Here is a 17,918-nt window from a genome sequence, read left to right as displayed (position 1 = left end):
TTTCTTCTTTCTCTATAGAATTTTACAGGGAATGCGTTCCGGCTTTTCTCTGCCCTCTATTGGTAAGTAGGAATATTACACACAGTAGTAAACAAACTTGATCATTTATTGAGGGAAAAACTGCAGTGAATTGATATATATATATGAGAATGCATATGGATATACAGATGGATGAATGGATTGTTGCTGTAATACTCTAAAACCAAAAATTATATTGAAACATTAGTCTGAAAAAGCTAATGAATTGATCATTTGTCCAAGCATACTGCATAATATTGCAAAATACGAATAAAGGAAATAAAAATCACTTGTGAACATTAAAAAAAAAAAAGCATAGAGACGTACGTATTCTCAACACAAAAGACAGAGACAAGGGATAAACGTAATAAGTGCAATCTTGCCACCTGGTGGCCATATATAAAATAGCAGGCGTCCGCGTGGGGCCTCTGAAAGGGACTTCTCACGTGAACATTTTCATACAATTTTAGATGACGTGATTTTTCATATATGAACATATGAAGTAATACATCACATGACTCTCATTAAGGCATACCTTAAAAATACAGTAGAGAAGTCTTTGGAGTGCCTACTCGACCATCAAGTGCAAAATTAAACAACAAAGTCAATTCTTTGTTTCTGTAAATGTGACTGTGGGCGAGCTGTTCAGCACTTCTGCCCGACCGACTGTTGTGTAAATTTACACAAGAACTTCCTTGCGATGAAATAGTCTACCGTAGCGCTCCCTGCCCACTATAAAAACTATTCAAGTGCAAACGTCAAGTGTCTGTTGTGTTACCCCGCATGTTGTCTATAGTTCAAAGTGGTTCCTGAGGGTCCAGTGTTTAAATGGCCAGGTCGTCATGTCGTACTCGCCCACTGCTCCCGCTCGTCTTGCTCAGACGACGTTTGTCCCCAGTGTACAGTGCGGGCATAGGGTGGCAGTTATTGGAAAGCCCCTGGGGCGGCGGTGTCCCCTGGTATCTCTGAAGAAAGTCCTCATGGTCCTCCAAGTTGTCCCTGCTGTGGTGGCGCTCGGCCGCCATATTGGCCGAGTTCTGCTGCAGCGCCATCCTGTTGCTGAAGGGAACGGGCGCCATGGAGGTCAGGGGGTTGACGCAGCGGCTAAATTCGGGAGGCGGGGTGCGTGGGGCGACCGGGCCGTCAGGCTCCAGCGCCATTGGCGTCACGGCAGGCAGGGTGCGGCGCGCGGCCTTACGCTGAAGGCAGGCTCTCAGGCTCTTCCAGCCCAGGTAGTAGAGCTCGAGCACGGACAGCGCCAGGGACACGGCGGCCACCACCAGCATGAAGACGATGAAGATGTTCTTCTCTGTGGGCCGCGACATGTAGCAGTTGACCGGGTTCGGGCAGGGCGACGCCGTGCACAGGTACAGTGCCTTGAGGAACACCCCGTAGATCATATACTGTATGGTGACGAAGATGACCTCCATGGCACTGCGGATGAGGATGCTGAGGATGTACGTATGGAGGAGCGGACCCCTGAGGCGCAGCCGGCTCCGCCCGTCCGCCCCCGACTCTATCACCTTCTCCTTCTGCTGCAGGTACTCCTTCTCACCCTCCATCTCTTCCTCGCCCTCCTGCGATCTGGCCTCCCTCTCCTCCTGCTCCCGCCGCCTCCGCTTCTCCTCGGCTCGCACCGTGTGCACGGCGTGGCCCATGTAGATGAGCGACGGCGTGGACACGAAAACGATCTGCAGCACCCAGTAGCGGATGTGTGCGATGGGGAAGGCGCGGTCGTAGCAGACATTGGTGCAACCGGGCTGCTGCGTGTCACACAGGAAGTCGCTCTGCTCGTCGCCCCACGACGACTCGGCCGCCGTGCCCAGCACCAGGATACGGAAGATGAAGAGCACGGTGAGCCACACCTTGCCGACCGACGTGGAGTGCTCCTGGACCTCCTCCAGGACGTTCCCCAAGAAGCTCCAGTCTCCCATCGCGGCTCACGGGCGCCAAGAGCACACCTGACAGGGAAAACAAGACGGAGGCCTTTGAGATTACCGAGCAGCATTTGAATGATTCCCAAGACCAAGAGTTTTAACGGACCAGAGTAGATATTTCTGTGTGCGTGTGTATGTTTGTGTGTGAGTGTGTGTGTGTTGATCATCTCCTATAAAAATAGCCACTGCCTGTGAATGGCTTGCTGACTGGACACTGTGGCACGAAAACCATTTTTCCCATCACCACTCCTAGTGGGAGAGGAAGTTCTTGAATCGAGCTAAAGTACACAAAGTGCTTGTTTTAAAAACAAATACAGATCCGTACATTTACTGCTGTGCCATGTCTTATTCCAGCATGTGCATGAGTGACCGACACGAGTGGATAAAATGCCGCCAGTGGGCAGGTCGAACGTCAAAGAGTTTGTCCTTTGAATAGCACGTGGATGTGGATGTGGCCTCCAGCAGGCATCCGTTCCGTTACCGCAGCTTCTATCTCCTCCATCCCCAAAATCGTCCTCAACGCTCCCATGTGGATCTCCCTTTGAGTGCTTTTTCCACTCCAACGTTAGCGAGCGCTTGGCTCGGACCCAAACATGGCGCCTGCCAGCTGGCAATGACCCTATAAGGCAGCTTTGTGGATGACCCCATCATTAGGATGTTGGCCGCTCACCTCTCACTCATGCATACATGCCAACAGATAAGAGACGTTTACATGCATCTGAAGCTATTACTCGACTTGGGAAAGTTGGAAAAGACATCCGAATGGCAGCAAACGTATGGAAAGAAAATACCGTCGCTTACCGTTCCTCCTCTTTGTGAGCCCTCACTTTCCATTTCTAGCAGTCCACTGTTTATTCCGCCCTACAAGGCTTTGATGGAGGCAGCTGACCACGCTGACTCCGCTTATGTGTGTGAGAGAGAGAAGGTCTAAATGACCATGACCATGTGGCCACACTCCCTCCCTCCACTCTCCATCAGGCTTATATATGGCAATTGGCAAGTGTTGGGCTTTCCATTGCAACATCACAGACAGAGGAGGAGTAGGAACACGCGCGTGGAAAAAAAACAAGTCAATGAAAGTTACTTGAGATTAAAGATTTGATAATTAAAGGAAACAAATAAGACGTGAAAGGTCAGTGATCCCATGGCAGCTGTACATTGGTCAGTAAGGTTTGCCAATATTTTAGTCAGAGAAGACTCATCTAATTGAATCTTGTTTTTTTTTTGTACTTGTGTCCACAATGTTGGAGCGTCGCTACGGCGGCTTGCATCAAGCTGATGAGCTTTACTGGAAGTGAATCACAAAGAAGTCCTGAGTCTGAGGAAGGGAGTGAGAGTCCGCACGACAATAGCAGGAGGTTGAGCATGGAACACGCCATGCATGCTCCTATCAAACAACCACCGGACTTTGTTCTTTTTTGACTGTCTAACAATACACATCATCGGCCAACAATTTGAAATGGATTTATCGATGGAACAACCCTTCTCATTTTAATAACAGTTCTACTCAGAGAGATGTGTTTTTCCACTTATGATGTGGGGAAAAATGCCTTAATTTAATGGGATTCAAGTTATTGTAGAGCAAAAGTTGACAGGATTTTTTTTTTTTTTTTGTCATGGGAGCTAGGTTTTAAAATATTTGGCAAACATTTCTAAGGTTATGAGAAAAAGGTTTTCGGTCACAAGAAAAGCAAAATTGTAATTGTCTGCTAAAATAGTTGCCGTCACGTTGTCTTCTTTGGACAGTAAATAAGTTGAGTGAATGAACAGCGCCTCTGCTGGTTGCCACAGTTTTTGCCTTCCACACAATGGACAAATAATCTCGGAATCAATGACCGTTATTTTTCGCCATCTTCCAATTTCCCCAATACAAAAAGGAATCAAGATGGGCGGCGCTTTAAGAGAAATTCCATTGGATTTCCATCTCAGCTCTCCCTTCTACGTTTTGTTGTAACATTAATAAGCAGCGATTCATGACTGAGCGACGAGTCTGTACAGCATCACCGCTGTCACGTCTATTTACAATGTGCTTTGGCAGGCTAATGGAGACATAATGGACGACGGGCACTGATACTCTGGGGTGGGAGCAATGCCACCTTCAAGTGGCACAAACAGAGACGATGGACGGGACCACACGTTTTTTCCACTCGGCTGCTCTCTCTGCCGCCTTACAGGGAAGTGACACACTTGGCGGTAGTGTTGACGCTGCAAATATGCAACATGTTTGGATTGCTTGCACACGAGATGGGAGCCGTACGAGTTTTTGGAGTTACAAGCTGTCGCTTGCTTGATTTGCTTTTATTTGTTTTGTGCTATGAGACATAAGTTAGGAGGAAACTTCAGATACAGCTTTAGTGACAAGAGAAAATAAGGACTATTAACATTTTATAATTTCCCTTACACATATTGTTTCAAAACCAAGCCGAAGAGTCCCCTCACTGTGGCAGTTTGTGAAGATATAGTGTTTAGTAAGTTAACTATAATTGAAGTCGTACCCTTTAATTTAGTGTGACCTTAACCTATGAGACCAAAACCTTGATTTACTGTATAATAAATAAGGGTGCACAAACTGCACCCTGGTGTGCAAAGTAATGTCAAATATTGGGATACACATCTTCTCAAAGGCCATGTATCACGATATACATTTATTGCGATACGTATCGTGACCCTGTACGTGATACGCATCGTATCGTACGATTGTTGGCAATACCCACCACTAATAATGAATCTGATATAGTTCATTGTAAAAAATAGATTGATTTATTACTTGTGTTTAAAAATACACATAAAGTGAATGTTAGGGGAAAACATCGCATATTAAATTGCAATCAGGCGGATGTGGGATCTATTGGGTGTCCTTAATAAACATTCAGGCATCAGTGGATATGCCATTTGTACATTTCTTTTGGGCCTCTTGTTTAAAGGAACATGTACAACAACACTGCTATGTGCACTGACGACAATTGTGTTATGACTTCATGATGAGTGAGAAAAGCTGATTTATTTCCTGCGTTATTTGACAATCTCTAGAGGGAGCCATGAAGTCACATGGTGCAAAGTACAAGTGGATGGCAGTCATGCAGTAGCCACCACCTTAGATGGGAAAAAGCTCATGTAGGCTATACAATGCTGTATTTCACATTTATCTAAGGCGTCATTTACATGAAAGACGTGCTTTAAACAGGCACGCCTTCAGGGCGGGTTATTCTAGCCTTGTTTCTTTTCGGAACTTTCCATAGTTTTGTAGTTGTTCAATGTAGTGTCAATCCGGTTGTAAAATATGAAGCTGGCAGCTGCCTGTTGCTGCCTCTGAATAGACAATTCAAACATTTACATTTGTGTTGCGGCTCTAAAATGAAACATGTCAGCAGTGTTGTGACAACGCCGCAACTTCTTTGTGTTGATACTTTGAGATGCAATGTGCTAAGCCACACACGTGCACGCAATTGAGTGGAGGTTTTTGTATAGATATATTGTGGCTGCACACAAATGGCCAATCAAAAATGCCGTTTTATTGTATTTTGGAAACCCCACTAACATGCAGTTTTGTTTTCATGTAAAAGACATGAAGCTATGGGAGACAAATAATCAAATATATTTTAGGATTTATAATGGTAGTCATTTTGGTATTGAAAGTTATGTAAGAATATTTTTTTCTTACAAAATAATACCTTTGTATTACAGAGAACGTCAAAAATGGAAATACTGGGAACAGTAAAACGAATTGATTTTCAAAATGCTGCACAATGTGTCTTAATATTATTGACTAAATATATGAGAATGACCCAAATACATTTTTGATTAAATTTGATAGATTTTTTATGAGAGACTTAATAATTTGTAAAAAAAAAAAAAGCTTTTAGGGGGTTGTAACAAAGAGCATTATTTTAAGTAATTTCTCTGAGGGGGGGAACTGATTTGTTATTTGAGTAAATTACGTTACAAGCATGGTGTGGGGGTGGCACCATTGTTTATCTACATGCCGCCTATTATTAACCTTTGACGCGTGCCGGGAGTGATTTCCAGTGTGTACACTTTGCAGCTGTCTAGCAGCTCGGCCGCAGGGGCAGCGGCCATATTTCAGCCAGCAGTACCAAGACGGCCGTCCTCGATGAGTGTGTTTAACTTCAGCTGCCCGGTGGCGCCGTCACTTAGGCGTTGTCTATTGAGCTACAAAGTACCCCCACCACTGCTGGCTGCACTGAGTCACCTGTTGGCATCACACGCACGGACGGCCCTCGGCGTCCGTATATCAGTGTGGCCCCGCTTCCTTACATGGCTGCCTGTACACACACCACAACAATCTCCTGATGAGATATTGGTTAGCTGTGTAGAGGTGTTGGACCTTATTTGGTGACTTGAAGGAATATTCGATCTGGGTTGATCACTGTGGCAATCAGTCAAGATATGATGATACAGTTGCTACACTGACTTATAAATGTCCCAGTTTATGATTTTTCTGCGTTGGTCGGAGTAAAAAAATAAATAAACGGAGAGCGACACTCCGCTCATGCGCTTTTAGTCTTTTATTGAAGGGGACCCAAAAAAAATCTAAATCAAGTTCGAGCCAATAGTCCTTTAAATTATTAATTTTCATTTATTTTTAAAAAATAGGATGGAAAATTATTGTAAACATAAAAAAGATTTTAAAAAAGTTTGGAAAGCATTCAAATTTATCCAAACTTACCTCGCTGGTGCTTGGGGCGGGATAATCTGTTACGATTGTATATTAGACAAGAGCTTGACAAAAACAACTTTATACATTTGATTAAATTTTGATTTTGGCTTCTCTTGATCCTAAAAACATTATGATCAAAGAAAACAGCATGGTGGGTGCGCAAGTTATTGACACTGTAAAAGTACACTGAATGCACCTTCTATTATCAATAACCAGCTTCACTTTTATATCCCAGTAAATGTAACATGTTACTGTCATCCTTAAATTCAATTAGTTTGGATGTTGCACAGTAAATGAAGTTATTTAAACTGGTGCCTCATTTGTGCAACAGGTTCACACGGACACGGGAAGGTTTAGAAAGAGTCAGTTGTGGAGTTATTTACAAAATAAATCACTCAAAGTTCAAATTCAACACATTCATTAATGTTGATATTAGTGCAAAGACCAATTCAACCAATCATACACCTGAAGAAAGTCCTTCATTGAAAATGCAAGAGAAATTGAGTCACACCAAAAAAATCAGTCTTGTATCAAAAAATATAGAAAGAAAACTTTTCTGACCAAATTCACAAATGTGACGACGTTTTGGAATAAAACAAGTGCTCCGTTGTAAAAGTGTCACGCTGGAGTCAGTACTGATGCGTAAAATGATTCACTTTCGCGAGTTTATCATGTTTTAAATTTCATCGAGGTTATTCTAAAAGTAGATTTAAACTTGATAACAAATCTGACAACGTTCCTTGAACGCTCTTTTAGTTGCACCTGTTGGTCTTACCTGCTGTCTGTCGTCTTATTCCCAGGAATGGCGGCCACTTTCTTCTTCTTCTTGTGCTTTTGTCGTCTCGGCACCAAAGTCTTCTCCCTCACAGGGGGTATAAGAAGTAAAAGCATGGAGGGGGGCATCACACCCACTTGCCCACTGGCCACCCTAAGGCCCACCCTCTCTTCTTTACTTCTCTCCTCCTCTTCCTCCAGCCTTAACAACTCCGTTTGCCGCGGCACCCTTTTCTCCTTACATCCCCGGAGCTCTATTTACTGCTGGGAAGCTTTCTGCCGGCAGCAGAAAGGGGAAGTGGGATTGTTTTCTGGGATTAATGGCAATTCCGCTTCCACGGTGGCCTTCCACAGTAGACGTACTCAGAACCTCTTGAAATCTATATCTCTCAAAAAGGAGCCTGTATTTTTAAGGCGTTTTCCAAAATGATTCGTCAACCCTAACCCTATAATGACACTAAAATCTCTTGACCTTTGTAAATTTCAACGTAGGTTTTGTGTTGTGCACCGAGAAGAGAAATTTCAGTACACTCTGGCCTTCCAGGCATCACGTAACTTCTGCAACAATGCCCTGTTTGAGAGGAAGTCGAAGTTGGAAGACATTCTAAAAAAATTACTCATGGAATTTGGACTCTTTACGTCTCTACTAGTTTACGCAGTACTATGTACTATGACGTCCAGACGCTTGTTGGGATTGTAACGCAAATATGGATGCATACAGAATGTGTTGTATGGAAAATAAATAGTTCCTTCCTATGTGACAAAAAAGCCAAAGAAGAAAAATTATACTTGTGGAGATAATCCGTCATTTTTCATGGTGGTTTTGTAGCCTGGTTTCTTAAATCGCGTCTATCAGGAAAGTACCCTTGATGAATATTTAGTTAATTCGTGAGAAAGGCATGTTCCGTGATGAAAAGTCACTTATGTAAGTTTGATGACAGAGGAGATAACAAGTTTTTTTTTTTATGTATTAATAGTGATAGAAAGTAAATAATCTTATGATAACCCCTGGTTGTGAAGCAGCTGTGAAACTTAAGGCATGTGTCATAAAATATATTTTTATTTATCCAAAAATGCTTCCCAAAGGAACAAGTCCCTTTTTGCCTTGAAGACATTGTACTCTCTTCGAGAAGCTTCATTTGGTTTGGTTGGGAGGGATAGAAAATGTGACACTTCACACTAATAACCAGTCACTATTCTTGGACTCTGGAACAAATTATTCCAAACTGTCACGATCCTAAAACCTGAACAAGAGCTACAATTTGATGGAACAAGTCCCCAATGCCAGGATGCATTAGCGTAAACCCCCTCGACCCCCAACTGGTCCCCCGGCCTGCTGTTCCGCCTGACACGCGTCCGAGGCGGGCTTGAGTTTGACGGACATGTGTTCCTAAACATGCCCCCTAAAAGAAAGCCTGAGAGAGGTCCAAAGCAGGAACACAAAATGGGTTGCAAAGCTCAAGGTTGTTTGAAAAGGCTTTTTTTAGGCTAACCAACAGCCTAAATTTTTTCTAGCCAACTTTGAATTCCCCAAATGTTCTCATGTTAGAGTGAAAATACAAACAGTATATTGTGGAGTCTACCAAGTAGTGGTTGATCAACAACTTTCTCTTTATTGAAAAAATTAAAGGTTACTGTCATCAACAACTACTGTAGTGTTTCACACAATCCCTCATCCCATTACCACATGGTCGGATTTCTTCCTTTCAGTCGACACCCACTAGTCACAAATCACATTTAGACAGCTTCATGATCCCTTAGATAATTGGATCTCATCAAACTCTTGGAACACTCAACAGATTTGTATTTTATCCAAGCCTAACCATCATAATCTTCCTATTCTTCAATATAAACTTAACCACCTTAACTTTAACTTCTGTCCAACCTGCTATTAACCCCAACCCTCAATTGTAACCGCACTAACCTTAACCCTAAACATCCGAGCCCGTTGCAGTCAGTCTTGTAAGCAACCCATCTAAATAGGACCAATAGCAACAATGAAAGCCTATCCCAACAATAGGCCTACTCCAGCCAGTCTGTGACAGTATTTCTATGTGTTCTGAAGAACCGGGGACTATTCCCTTGGTAGCGCGCGCATGCCCATGTCTGCCAGTATTGTTCTCATGGACATCATCATCATTACCGACAGTTGGGTTATTATTACGCTGTCGCTAACAGGCCGGGGCGAAGCACAAGAATGGTGCTGGTCAATGGCAGTAAATGAGCATCGGAGCTACTTTGCTCATAATAGAGTAACTAAGCTTCATGTGAACAGGTGAGGGATTGCACGAGGATGACGTCAAATGCGGTTGGTGGATGGATGGTAGATATTTTAGACTCCTCATTCCTGCGCTGCAATCCATGCGTTCCATGCAACGCTCATTGCGGATCAATGCTATTCTTACTGGCTGAACTCTGAACTCGGTGGATGACTGGAATGTCCCACTGGCGGGAAGGGGGATGAGGTTAGAGATACATAGATGAGTCACACATGCTTATCAATGTATGGTCACGCATAAGATTTTGCTTCTAGTTGCTGTATCAACATCAAATCGCAATATTAAATCCCATTGTATGTGGCATCTTTGCCTATTTACTCGAGACCTTTTTAGTGCCACCCACTGGATTGGAGGGGTAGTGCACTTACCTCTGCTCTTGTTCCTCGCGTCATTTGGTCCGATTTCTATTAAAGCAGGTTTTTGGGTTTAAACAATTGTATTAAAACGATTTAGTATTGAAAAGATTTTAATTTCAACATCCTGCTTCACCAGTATGAAATGGAAAATTGACACACCAATTAGAGCTGTGACAAAGTGCTGCTATAGATAGAAATGGAAAAACATTGTTTACTGCCCCCCATCAGCTGAAGTTTATCAGATGTATAGCCCGGCCCCGAACTCTGCCTTTAGGTCCAAATGCTTACAGTCTAGACCGAGTTGTGGTAAAATTTGTTCCGCTAATCTCCAGCATCAGCTTTCTGTCGACTAACGGATTAACCCAATGAAAGGCAACACAACCTCGAAACCCAATTGCCGGTTCCTCTCCCACCCTCAGAAGGAACACAGTTATCAAGATGTGAATTGAGTTGGGAGGAAGTAGGCTCTCTTAATGCCACTTCCACCCCCCACGCCCCCTTCTCATCGCCCTCCCGCCCCTTGTCATGTCACCAGTGCGTACTTCCAGCATCCCTGCGAACAGCCATGGAGAGAAAAAAAAATGGCCTAACAAACGCAGGAAGAAGGATATCTACAACAAGCCTTCACCCAAGACAAGCAACATGTTTGTGTGCGTGTGTGTGTGAACTGATTGTCACTTTATGTGTGTGTGTGTGTGGTCATGTACACACCTTACATCCCGAAAAACAAACAACAAATGAAAGTTTCACATTGTTCTCGGCTCACAGGGCAGCCGCTCGCAAGAAGAGGTCGACATTATAGGCCAGAGGTACACAAACTGTCGTGTACCTCGAAGGGGACGAGTAACACAAAAGAAGAGATCTCTTGTCATCCCTGCATCCATCTGTTGTCTGGGTCAGGTGAGTATGTGAAAATAAACTGGAAAAATCGGAAAATACTCAAAAGTCAATTATCTGGTAAGACAAGACCATGAGCATTGAACAAAACAAACAACGAAAACACTCGACTTAACACCATCGATATTATGAAGCCTATTTCAAAGCTGATGCATTAAAAAACATGAATGACTCTTCGCATATTCCCAATGTAATAAATGGTAGCTATGTAGTACATGTTTTATGACTTCCTTCACGTTCAGGCTATTGTTCATTGGAGGAAACAGCATTCATCTGAACACACTCGCTGCTCTCTGTGAGTATGAAGAACACGGCCACGGTCGTGGTGGTAGTGGTCGCTGCCGTGCGTTCTGACTGCTCCACGCCTTGATAACATTGTGTCAGACGGCCAGCCGACCGAAGGGACCCGACGCCGTGAAATCCTGACACACAGGGTGTTACCCTCTTCTGTGATCTTTCTCAAGCCCCTTCTACTGCACTTCCTGATTGTGCTGACACTTGGACTGTACTCAGTATCGAGGTCTCCATTGCGGTGCATTTTATCAGCCACCTTGTTTCCTTTTAGACATAGCTGTCAAAAAAATCTCACGGATTCCATTTGCATTTTAAAGCAATCAAATCATTTTTATTTATTTTAATGGTAATATCAGAAAAGTTCATCCTTTCGCATCCAGACTGCAAATGAGGCATATTCCCTATCCCATATTTTTTTTTCAGGGCGCATTTCAGCAGGGAGAAGGCTGCACTCTAGGCTCTTAAATATCCAATCACAAATAGCACCTACTTCCTCTCTTCCTTGTTCTGACCTCCACCCAGCCCTTCACCATTGTGCCACCCTACATAGACCCACTATGAGAGGAAGTTGTCCTTCCACTTCCTGCATGGGTCAAGGAGAATAATTCGTGCTTGCTCCTAAAGCCTCGCTGTCACTGTGCAAGAGATGCGGCGCTAAAGCCATGTTTAATTGGGTCATTGTTTGATTGAAAAATTCCCAGATGTCTCTTGGGGGCAACAAAAATGTTTTTTTATAGTTTGTTGGTCAACTGTAGCATCAATTTGCATCAGTTTGTTAAATTAGACTCATGATTGACTGCTTCCAATTTTTTTATCACGATTGTTGATATGGATGTGTCAGTCGTCCGTAGTCGTATTGTATAGTTTGTTTTACTGTTTTGAACTTGACTGTCTGTGGCCTGAAGACTCTATAAAAGTCAATGATGTTTTAGTCAAAAATCACAAGATTTTGCACTTTATAGGGCTTACAAGAGAAACCCCAAACTTTTGTCATGCATGACATGACATGGGATGTCAGCAAAGCTCTTGAGACTTCAGGTCATAATGGTTCATAGCTTTTATGTGGCTTTTTTGTGGATTTTATGACGCTACTCCGAAATCAGATGTTTTTTCGGCAAGGCCTTATGTAACGGCTGAAAAGCGAAACTCATTTATCTGGCATTTTCACTCTACTTTTGGCGCCTGCTGTGGCGCCTGGTGTTTTTTTTTCCATTTGGCTCCAGCCATTCTTCGTCATTCTGGCTTGATAACCGAAATTTTAGATGTTTTCTTTTGACTGCTGTTATTCAACCTTCCAGATGCATGAATAGAAAATAAAAATAGCCCCTCCAAGAAATGCTGCCTAGCTTCATAAGTGTTTTGAAACCTATCCACATGCAAGCCTATCCACAAGCATAACAAATTCACAAGAAGCACTCTATGGCAATATTACACAACTTTATCAAAAAATTGGAGCCCGCAGACAGATCAGCAGGGATCAATGGAATTGTGTTCCCATCTTGTCACACAGTCACTTGGTCAGTAGGGCACAATCATGTGTGCCCTAAAGCGCTGTGTAAGAAAATTTGCACGCGCCAGTCATGCTCATGATGACATTTCCTTGCTTTGATGAGTAAATAGATGGCTTGTTAAATTGTTGTCATGTGTATGATGTCAAATAATGTACAATGAAGCCAAAATCAGACAAGTACAAGCATTGAACAATTAGTTGAAGCAAGCTCGCCCTCACAGGCGGGCGAGTGGTGCAGGCCGGTGCAGTGACAGGACGTGGAAAGGGAAACCTTCAATTCAAATGCAGGCAGTGAATCCAAACGGAGCAAAACGTCTCACTATTGAAACATTTGTAATCTTATGTAACATCAGTCTGGATGGAAATCTCCAAACACAATAGTTGGTCAAAATATTTACAGAGAAACTAAACTTTTAATTTATACCGTCACATTTAGACTACACATTTTTTTTTTTTTTTTTGTGGACCTGTTCAGACCTGTTCCTGTCTTGATGTGTATTTGGATATTGACGTCCTGTCTTTTTACCAAACTGACCACCCAGAACATCTTTAAATGCTTTAAAAATAATACTAACTACATTTACAATACTAAGTGCAAGAGCTGTGATTAAGACAGAAATATGTTTCCAAGCATCAAATCTCATTTTTCGAAATGAACAAACTCATCATCTTACAATACACATTGGTAATCATGTTTAAACTGAAGTGACAGACGTTGCTTTCTGTGGGTGTAAAAAGCAGGATTGAAGAGCATTTACCATTCAATAATCAGTAAAAATGACTCTTTTCACGCTTCTTTCAAATTTACAATTAAAAACAAATAATATGCTGCCATCTAGTGGCTGGCAGTGGAACTACACCAAAAATAACGCAAAGGCTGAACAAACGTAATAACTAGACAATAAAAATGAGCAAAATAGTGTCACCCCCCCAACCCACAAATTAGGGGGTGGGGGTGGCTACTGTAATATTTTTTAAGGGTTTACAGTTTCATCTTTTTATTGAACATTATAATAGTAAAACAAAAACACATTGAGCAGGCGCACTGATGTAACATGCCTCACACCCATGCCTAGTTTTATTTTACACCGCTTAACCTTTGTAGGATCATGTGGTGTTGTCACTGTTTACTCAGCAATAATCTAAATTCAGTTTTTTTCCCAAGGGTTGCACACTATGACAGGAAAGAACAAGCCGCTATATGCAGGAAGCCTGGGGAACTCAGCACAGAGGAAACGTTGGGACTGGCGATGCAGGTGAGAAAGTCCGTGCGATGGCGATCACATGGCCGTCTCTTTGCGTCACTGGCCGAAAACACAAAACAAGTGGCTCCAAACAGATGAGTGGTGTGAAAAAGAAAGCAAAAAAATGTGACAAAGAGGGGAGACAGACAGCTTTTGTCCACCCCAAACACAAAGACATGCACACACTCACAATTGAGTTTTCAAGCTAAACAAACAAGCCTATGTTTGTTTGTCTTTAACCACAAACCTGAGCGCTGAGGTCTCAGTGTTGTCACGGGGGGCTCAGCGCTGCCCTCAGGTCACGGCAGATAGCGTCTCTTAAATCTCACCCTGAATGGCTCCTTTCTGTACGTGTGTGGCGCGCACACAGTGGAGGTCACCAAGTTGGTTAAATAGATGCCAGAAACGATGATCTTGTCAATTCTTTCTGCTCTTAATTTGCGCCGCAAGCTTGGTTGGAAAGACTAAATGGATTTCACTATGTTTTGTTGATAGGACATTAATACTCTTGAATAACACAAGAGTTATTATATTGGATTTTGATTAGTCAGTGTTAGGCCATGCATTCGGTTGGTCTTACTTGAGAACACTATGAAATGACCATTGAGGAGAAAAAATACAATCTAATGGAACAAATAGTATTAGAATTTAAAAAATCAATGACTGTGTTTAAGCCAGCCCTATCTCAACGCAGTGTACCAGTATGTTTGTAATTAATACAGAACAGTAAATGGAAGTTTATTCAAATCAATTGCCTTGAGATGAATCTAGTTAGGCCTAGAATCACAGCCTAGACACTGTCGTTCCTTAAGATACTACTGACAAAACATTTTTAGATCATTTCTTTTTTGCTTTGACTTAATAATTTTCTTAAAAAGACCCCTGACTGCGACCAATCCAAGCTACGAGACGCCTTATCGCCTAATACCAGACCAGCTCAGTGGCCTAGTGGTAGAGTGTCCGCCCTGAGACTGGAAGGTTGTGGGTTCAAACCCCGGCCGGGTCATACCAAAGACTATAAAAATGGGACCCATTGCCTCCCTGCTTGGCACTCAGCATTAAGGGTTGGAATTGGGGGGTTAGATCGCCAAATGATTCCCGAGCGCGGCACCGCTGCTGCTCACTGCTCCCCTCTCCCCCAGGGGATGGATCAAAATCACACGGGGATGGGTTAAATGCAGAGGACAAATTTCACCACACCCAGATGTGTGTGTGACGATCATTGGGACTTTAACTTTAACTTTAATAAGGTCATCACACGAGTTAAGATGTCTGTCACTTCCTGTCTCACAAAGTCCACCGCGAGCAGGAAGCGGTCGGCAACGCGGATCTGCAGGCAGATCGCCCCACGATATCTTTGTTAGCGTGTTAGCATTCTGGTCAGCGGCCAGTAAGTGCCCTGCCTCGGAGGTCTAATCTGGCCTTGCGCCTCACTGCACGCGCTCAATAGCGTCCGCGCCCTGCATCATGACATCATGTCTTTGTGTAAAATCCGAGTTCCATTCACGCGCCCACTGGAGGGCTTAGCATCCAAACGTCCTCTATATCAACACGCGGCTCTTTAAAGGGAAACCCGGTGGATACACCAGAGCTCCAAACATGGCCGCCGTCCTCCGACACGACACAGGCCTGCCCGTGGGCCGGAAGAGAGGGAGGATGTGGGCTTTTCAGATATTTACTGTAGTTCCCAACCTACTTCCGGGTTTGTGTAAAGCAAAGTTAGAATAGTTTGGGGATTTTCCATTATAGTTGGATTTTGTTTTTTGATTTTTAAATGTGGTTAGTTTTGATTAGTGTTTAATTTGTCTAAAAATTTTTCATTTTACTTTAGTTTTTATTAGTTTCAGTTTTTTTTAGTTTTTAAAACAATCCCAAATGTTATCAAATTTGATCGAATATTTGATGAGATTAGAATTTGATTAGAATATGGACGGATTCTTTTTCTATTTTTCACCCTTTTTAAACACCAATCTTTTGGACAGTTTCATGAGGTAAATAATTGTGATCGTTAACAATTCATCGGCATTAATTCAAGAGCTCCATAATTTGCTTAATCATAATGTCTTTTTCAGAAATCCCACACGGGCCTCGTTCATCGCAAGGCAACTGTATCAGTGGACTCCAACTTGTGGAGCACACAATGAAGCACAGACATCAGGAGGTGGACTTAGGTCATGAAGCTGCTGATGTCCAGTGGGCAGGCAAATGCTATTGGATGAGAGGTAACAGGGCGGAACGTAGCGAGATGGTCAGAGATCCCCTCTCAAAGACACCACGTGTCGGCAGAGAGAGATGAGGAAGCTGAACACACACATCAATTTACATGGTTTACTTCTGCATTATTCTTTTTTTCGTAAATTGTTTCACAGTCGCACATTTATCAAAGTCCATCCGTACTTCCAGTTTAAAAAACATTTTGAAATGTAGAAACATGTCTTTGTTTACAATAATACCACATCACCCCCCCATCTTGCAATTCCACTGGCTCCTGGTGGAACTAACAATCTTGAATAAACTCTTCCTGTATACCTTCAAGGCGGTTCACAACCTCGCCCTTCCATGTCTGTCTGACCTCCTCCCATTTTTTATAAACATCTCTAAAATGAAGTGCCCTAACCTAAAGTCAAAACTGCCTTTGGGTGCAAATGAAACGTAACGTTTAAGTGGTGGTTTGCACGTGCATTCAGGCATCATAAACAAACTGTTGCCATCTGACCAAACGGGAACGTTTTAGCAATGGTGGACATTCCTCACATTCCAGCTAATATGATGCTACACATGGCGCGCGTACACACAAATGAGTGGTCTAGCAGACTCCACAGTGTGAAAACTCACACAATGTTGCAATATCTCCATGCTGTTATTTTCTAGTGCAGCTCTACTGGATGCTTGATGAACGCTGGAATGTATCATCGTTTATCTTTTTTATTGGGTCAGAGTGATCTTCCGCTATGGCTAATGTTCAACTCTCTTCTTCCAGCCTTGAAAAAAAATAACATAAACACCATAAAGTCAATAAACCATCATCAAGTGGAACAGGGGTGGGGAACCTACGGAACGTGGGCTGGATATGGCCCACCAGAGCATTTATTCTGGCCTGCAGTTCAAGTCTAAAAACAATTCAAAAGGAATTGTTATAAAAAGCCCCAAAATGTTTAATCCAGAAATGCTATGATAATTTGATGATGATGATTTTTTTCAAATTTAGTATAACCCAGGACTTCATAAAAACTGAAATGGCCCCTTTGTTCGCAGGAAGCTTAGTCCTGGTTTTGACATCTTTTAATCTTGGAGTCTTGGTCTTGACATGGTCTCGCAAGTAGTCAGGGTCTTGTCTGAGAGTCATGTATTGACTTCATCGTAAGCCCTCCTCTCCCTAGACACTTTGTCTTGATTCAGCCTTGTATTGTCTAAGTCTCAGTATAGACACGGTCCATCTCTTCAGAGTCTTCGGCTTGCCTCATCGGAGTCTTGGTCAGTTTGTATTGACTTGGACTTGACTTACCCTTTTCTCCTCAGAGTCTTTACTCAATCTCATTGCTTTGGTCTCGGTCTTTACTCTGTCTTATATTGACTCAGTCTTGGTGTTGATGTGGTCTCATCTAAGAGTCTTGTACTTGTTCTTGTTTTTGACTACATTTGGTTGTAAACTTGTTTTATACTAATATTCATCATAGAATTAAGTGGCGGTCCCTTTTCCTAGTCCCCGAGGACACACTCTCTCCTTCATGACTTCCCTAACTTTTGCCATAGCTGAACAACCGCAGGCTCAGCAACAACATGCAGGATGTTTTAGGAAATGGGTCCGAAGTACAGCGCTGCGGTGGACCCGGTGGCCCAATGGTGCGGCGTCCATGCTGCCATGGCAGCCTGAGGCCTGCTCCCCATACATCCCTGCTCGGGCTCTGTTGATCCTATTGTCTCTCTGCGT

At 43.0% G+C, this 17,918-nt stretch overlaps 1 protein-coding gene and 1 long non-coding RNA gene across 3 annotated transcripts; one reads left to right on the top strand and one right to left on the bottom strand.

Annotated features, from left to right (window-relative positions):
* Positions 1-16: 16 nt before the first annotated feature.
* LOC119115559 lies at positions 17-16,595 on the top strand. Its single transcript, XR_005096162.1, has 3 exons — positions 17-62; positions 13,909-13,999; positions 16,060-16,595. It is a non-coding gene; the product is annotated as an uncharacterized LOC119115559 (long non-coding RNA).
* Positions 86-7,745, bottom strand: gja5a (gap junction protein, alpha 5a). 2 transcript variants are annotated; one of them, XM_037240147.1, is made up of 3 exons: positions 7,409-7,745; positions 2,757-5,048; positions 86-1,979 (listed from the first exon to the last, which is right to left on the bottom strand). In XM_037240147.1, exon 3 carries the CDS (start codon positions 1,950-1,952, stop codon positions 843-845), a length of 1,110 nt encoding a protein of 369 aa, XP_037096042.1. In that variant the 5' UTR covers positions 1,953-1,979; positions 2,757-5,048; positions 7,409-7,745; the 3' UTR covers positions 86-842. The 2 variants fall into 2 exon arrangements, with proteins under 2 accessions (XP_037096042.1, XP_037096041.1); XM_037240146.1 differs by lacking the exon at positions 2,757-5,048 and having other exon boundaries at positions 7,409-7,744.
* Positions 16,596-17,918: the final 1,323 nt, after the last annotated feature.

This window comes from Syngnathus acus, chromosome 21 (assembly GCF_901709675.1).
Source record: "Syngnathus acus chromosome 21, fSynAcu1.2, whole genome shotgun sequence".
NCBI classification, from domain to species: domain Eukaryota; kingdom Metazoa; phylum Chordata; class Actinopteri; order Syngnathiformes; family Syngnathidae; genus Syngnathus; species Syngnathus acus.
The sequence above is the reverse complement of the archived record's forward strand: the minus strand, read 5'-3'. Positions and strand labels throughout refer to the sequence as shown.

Excerpts from the sequence above, each read along its gene's own strand:
- gja5a (XM_037240147.1), bottom strand. The coding sequence starts at position 1,952 with ATGGGAGACTGGAGCTTCTTGGGGAACGTCCTGGAGGAGGTCCAGGAG.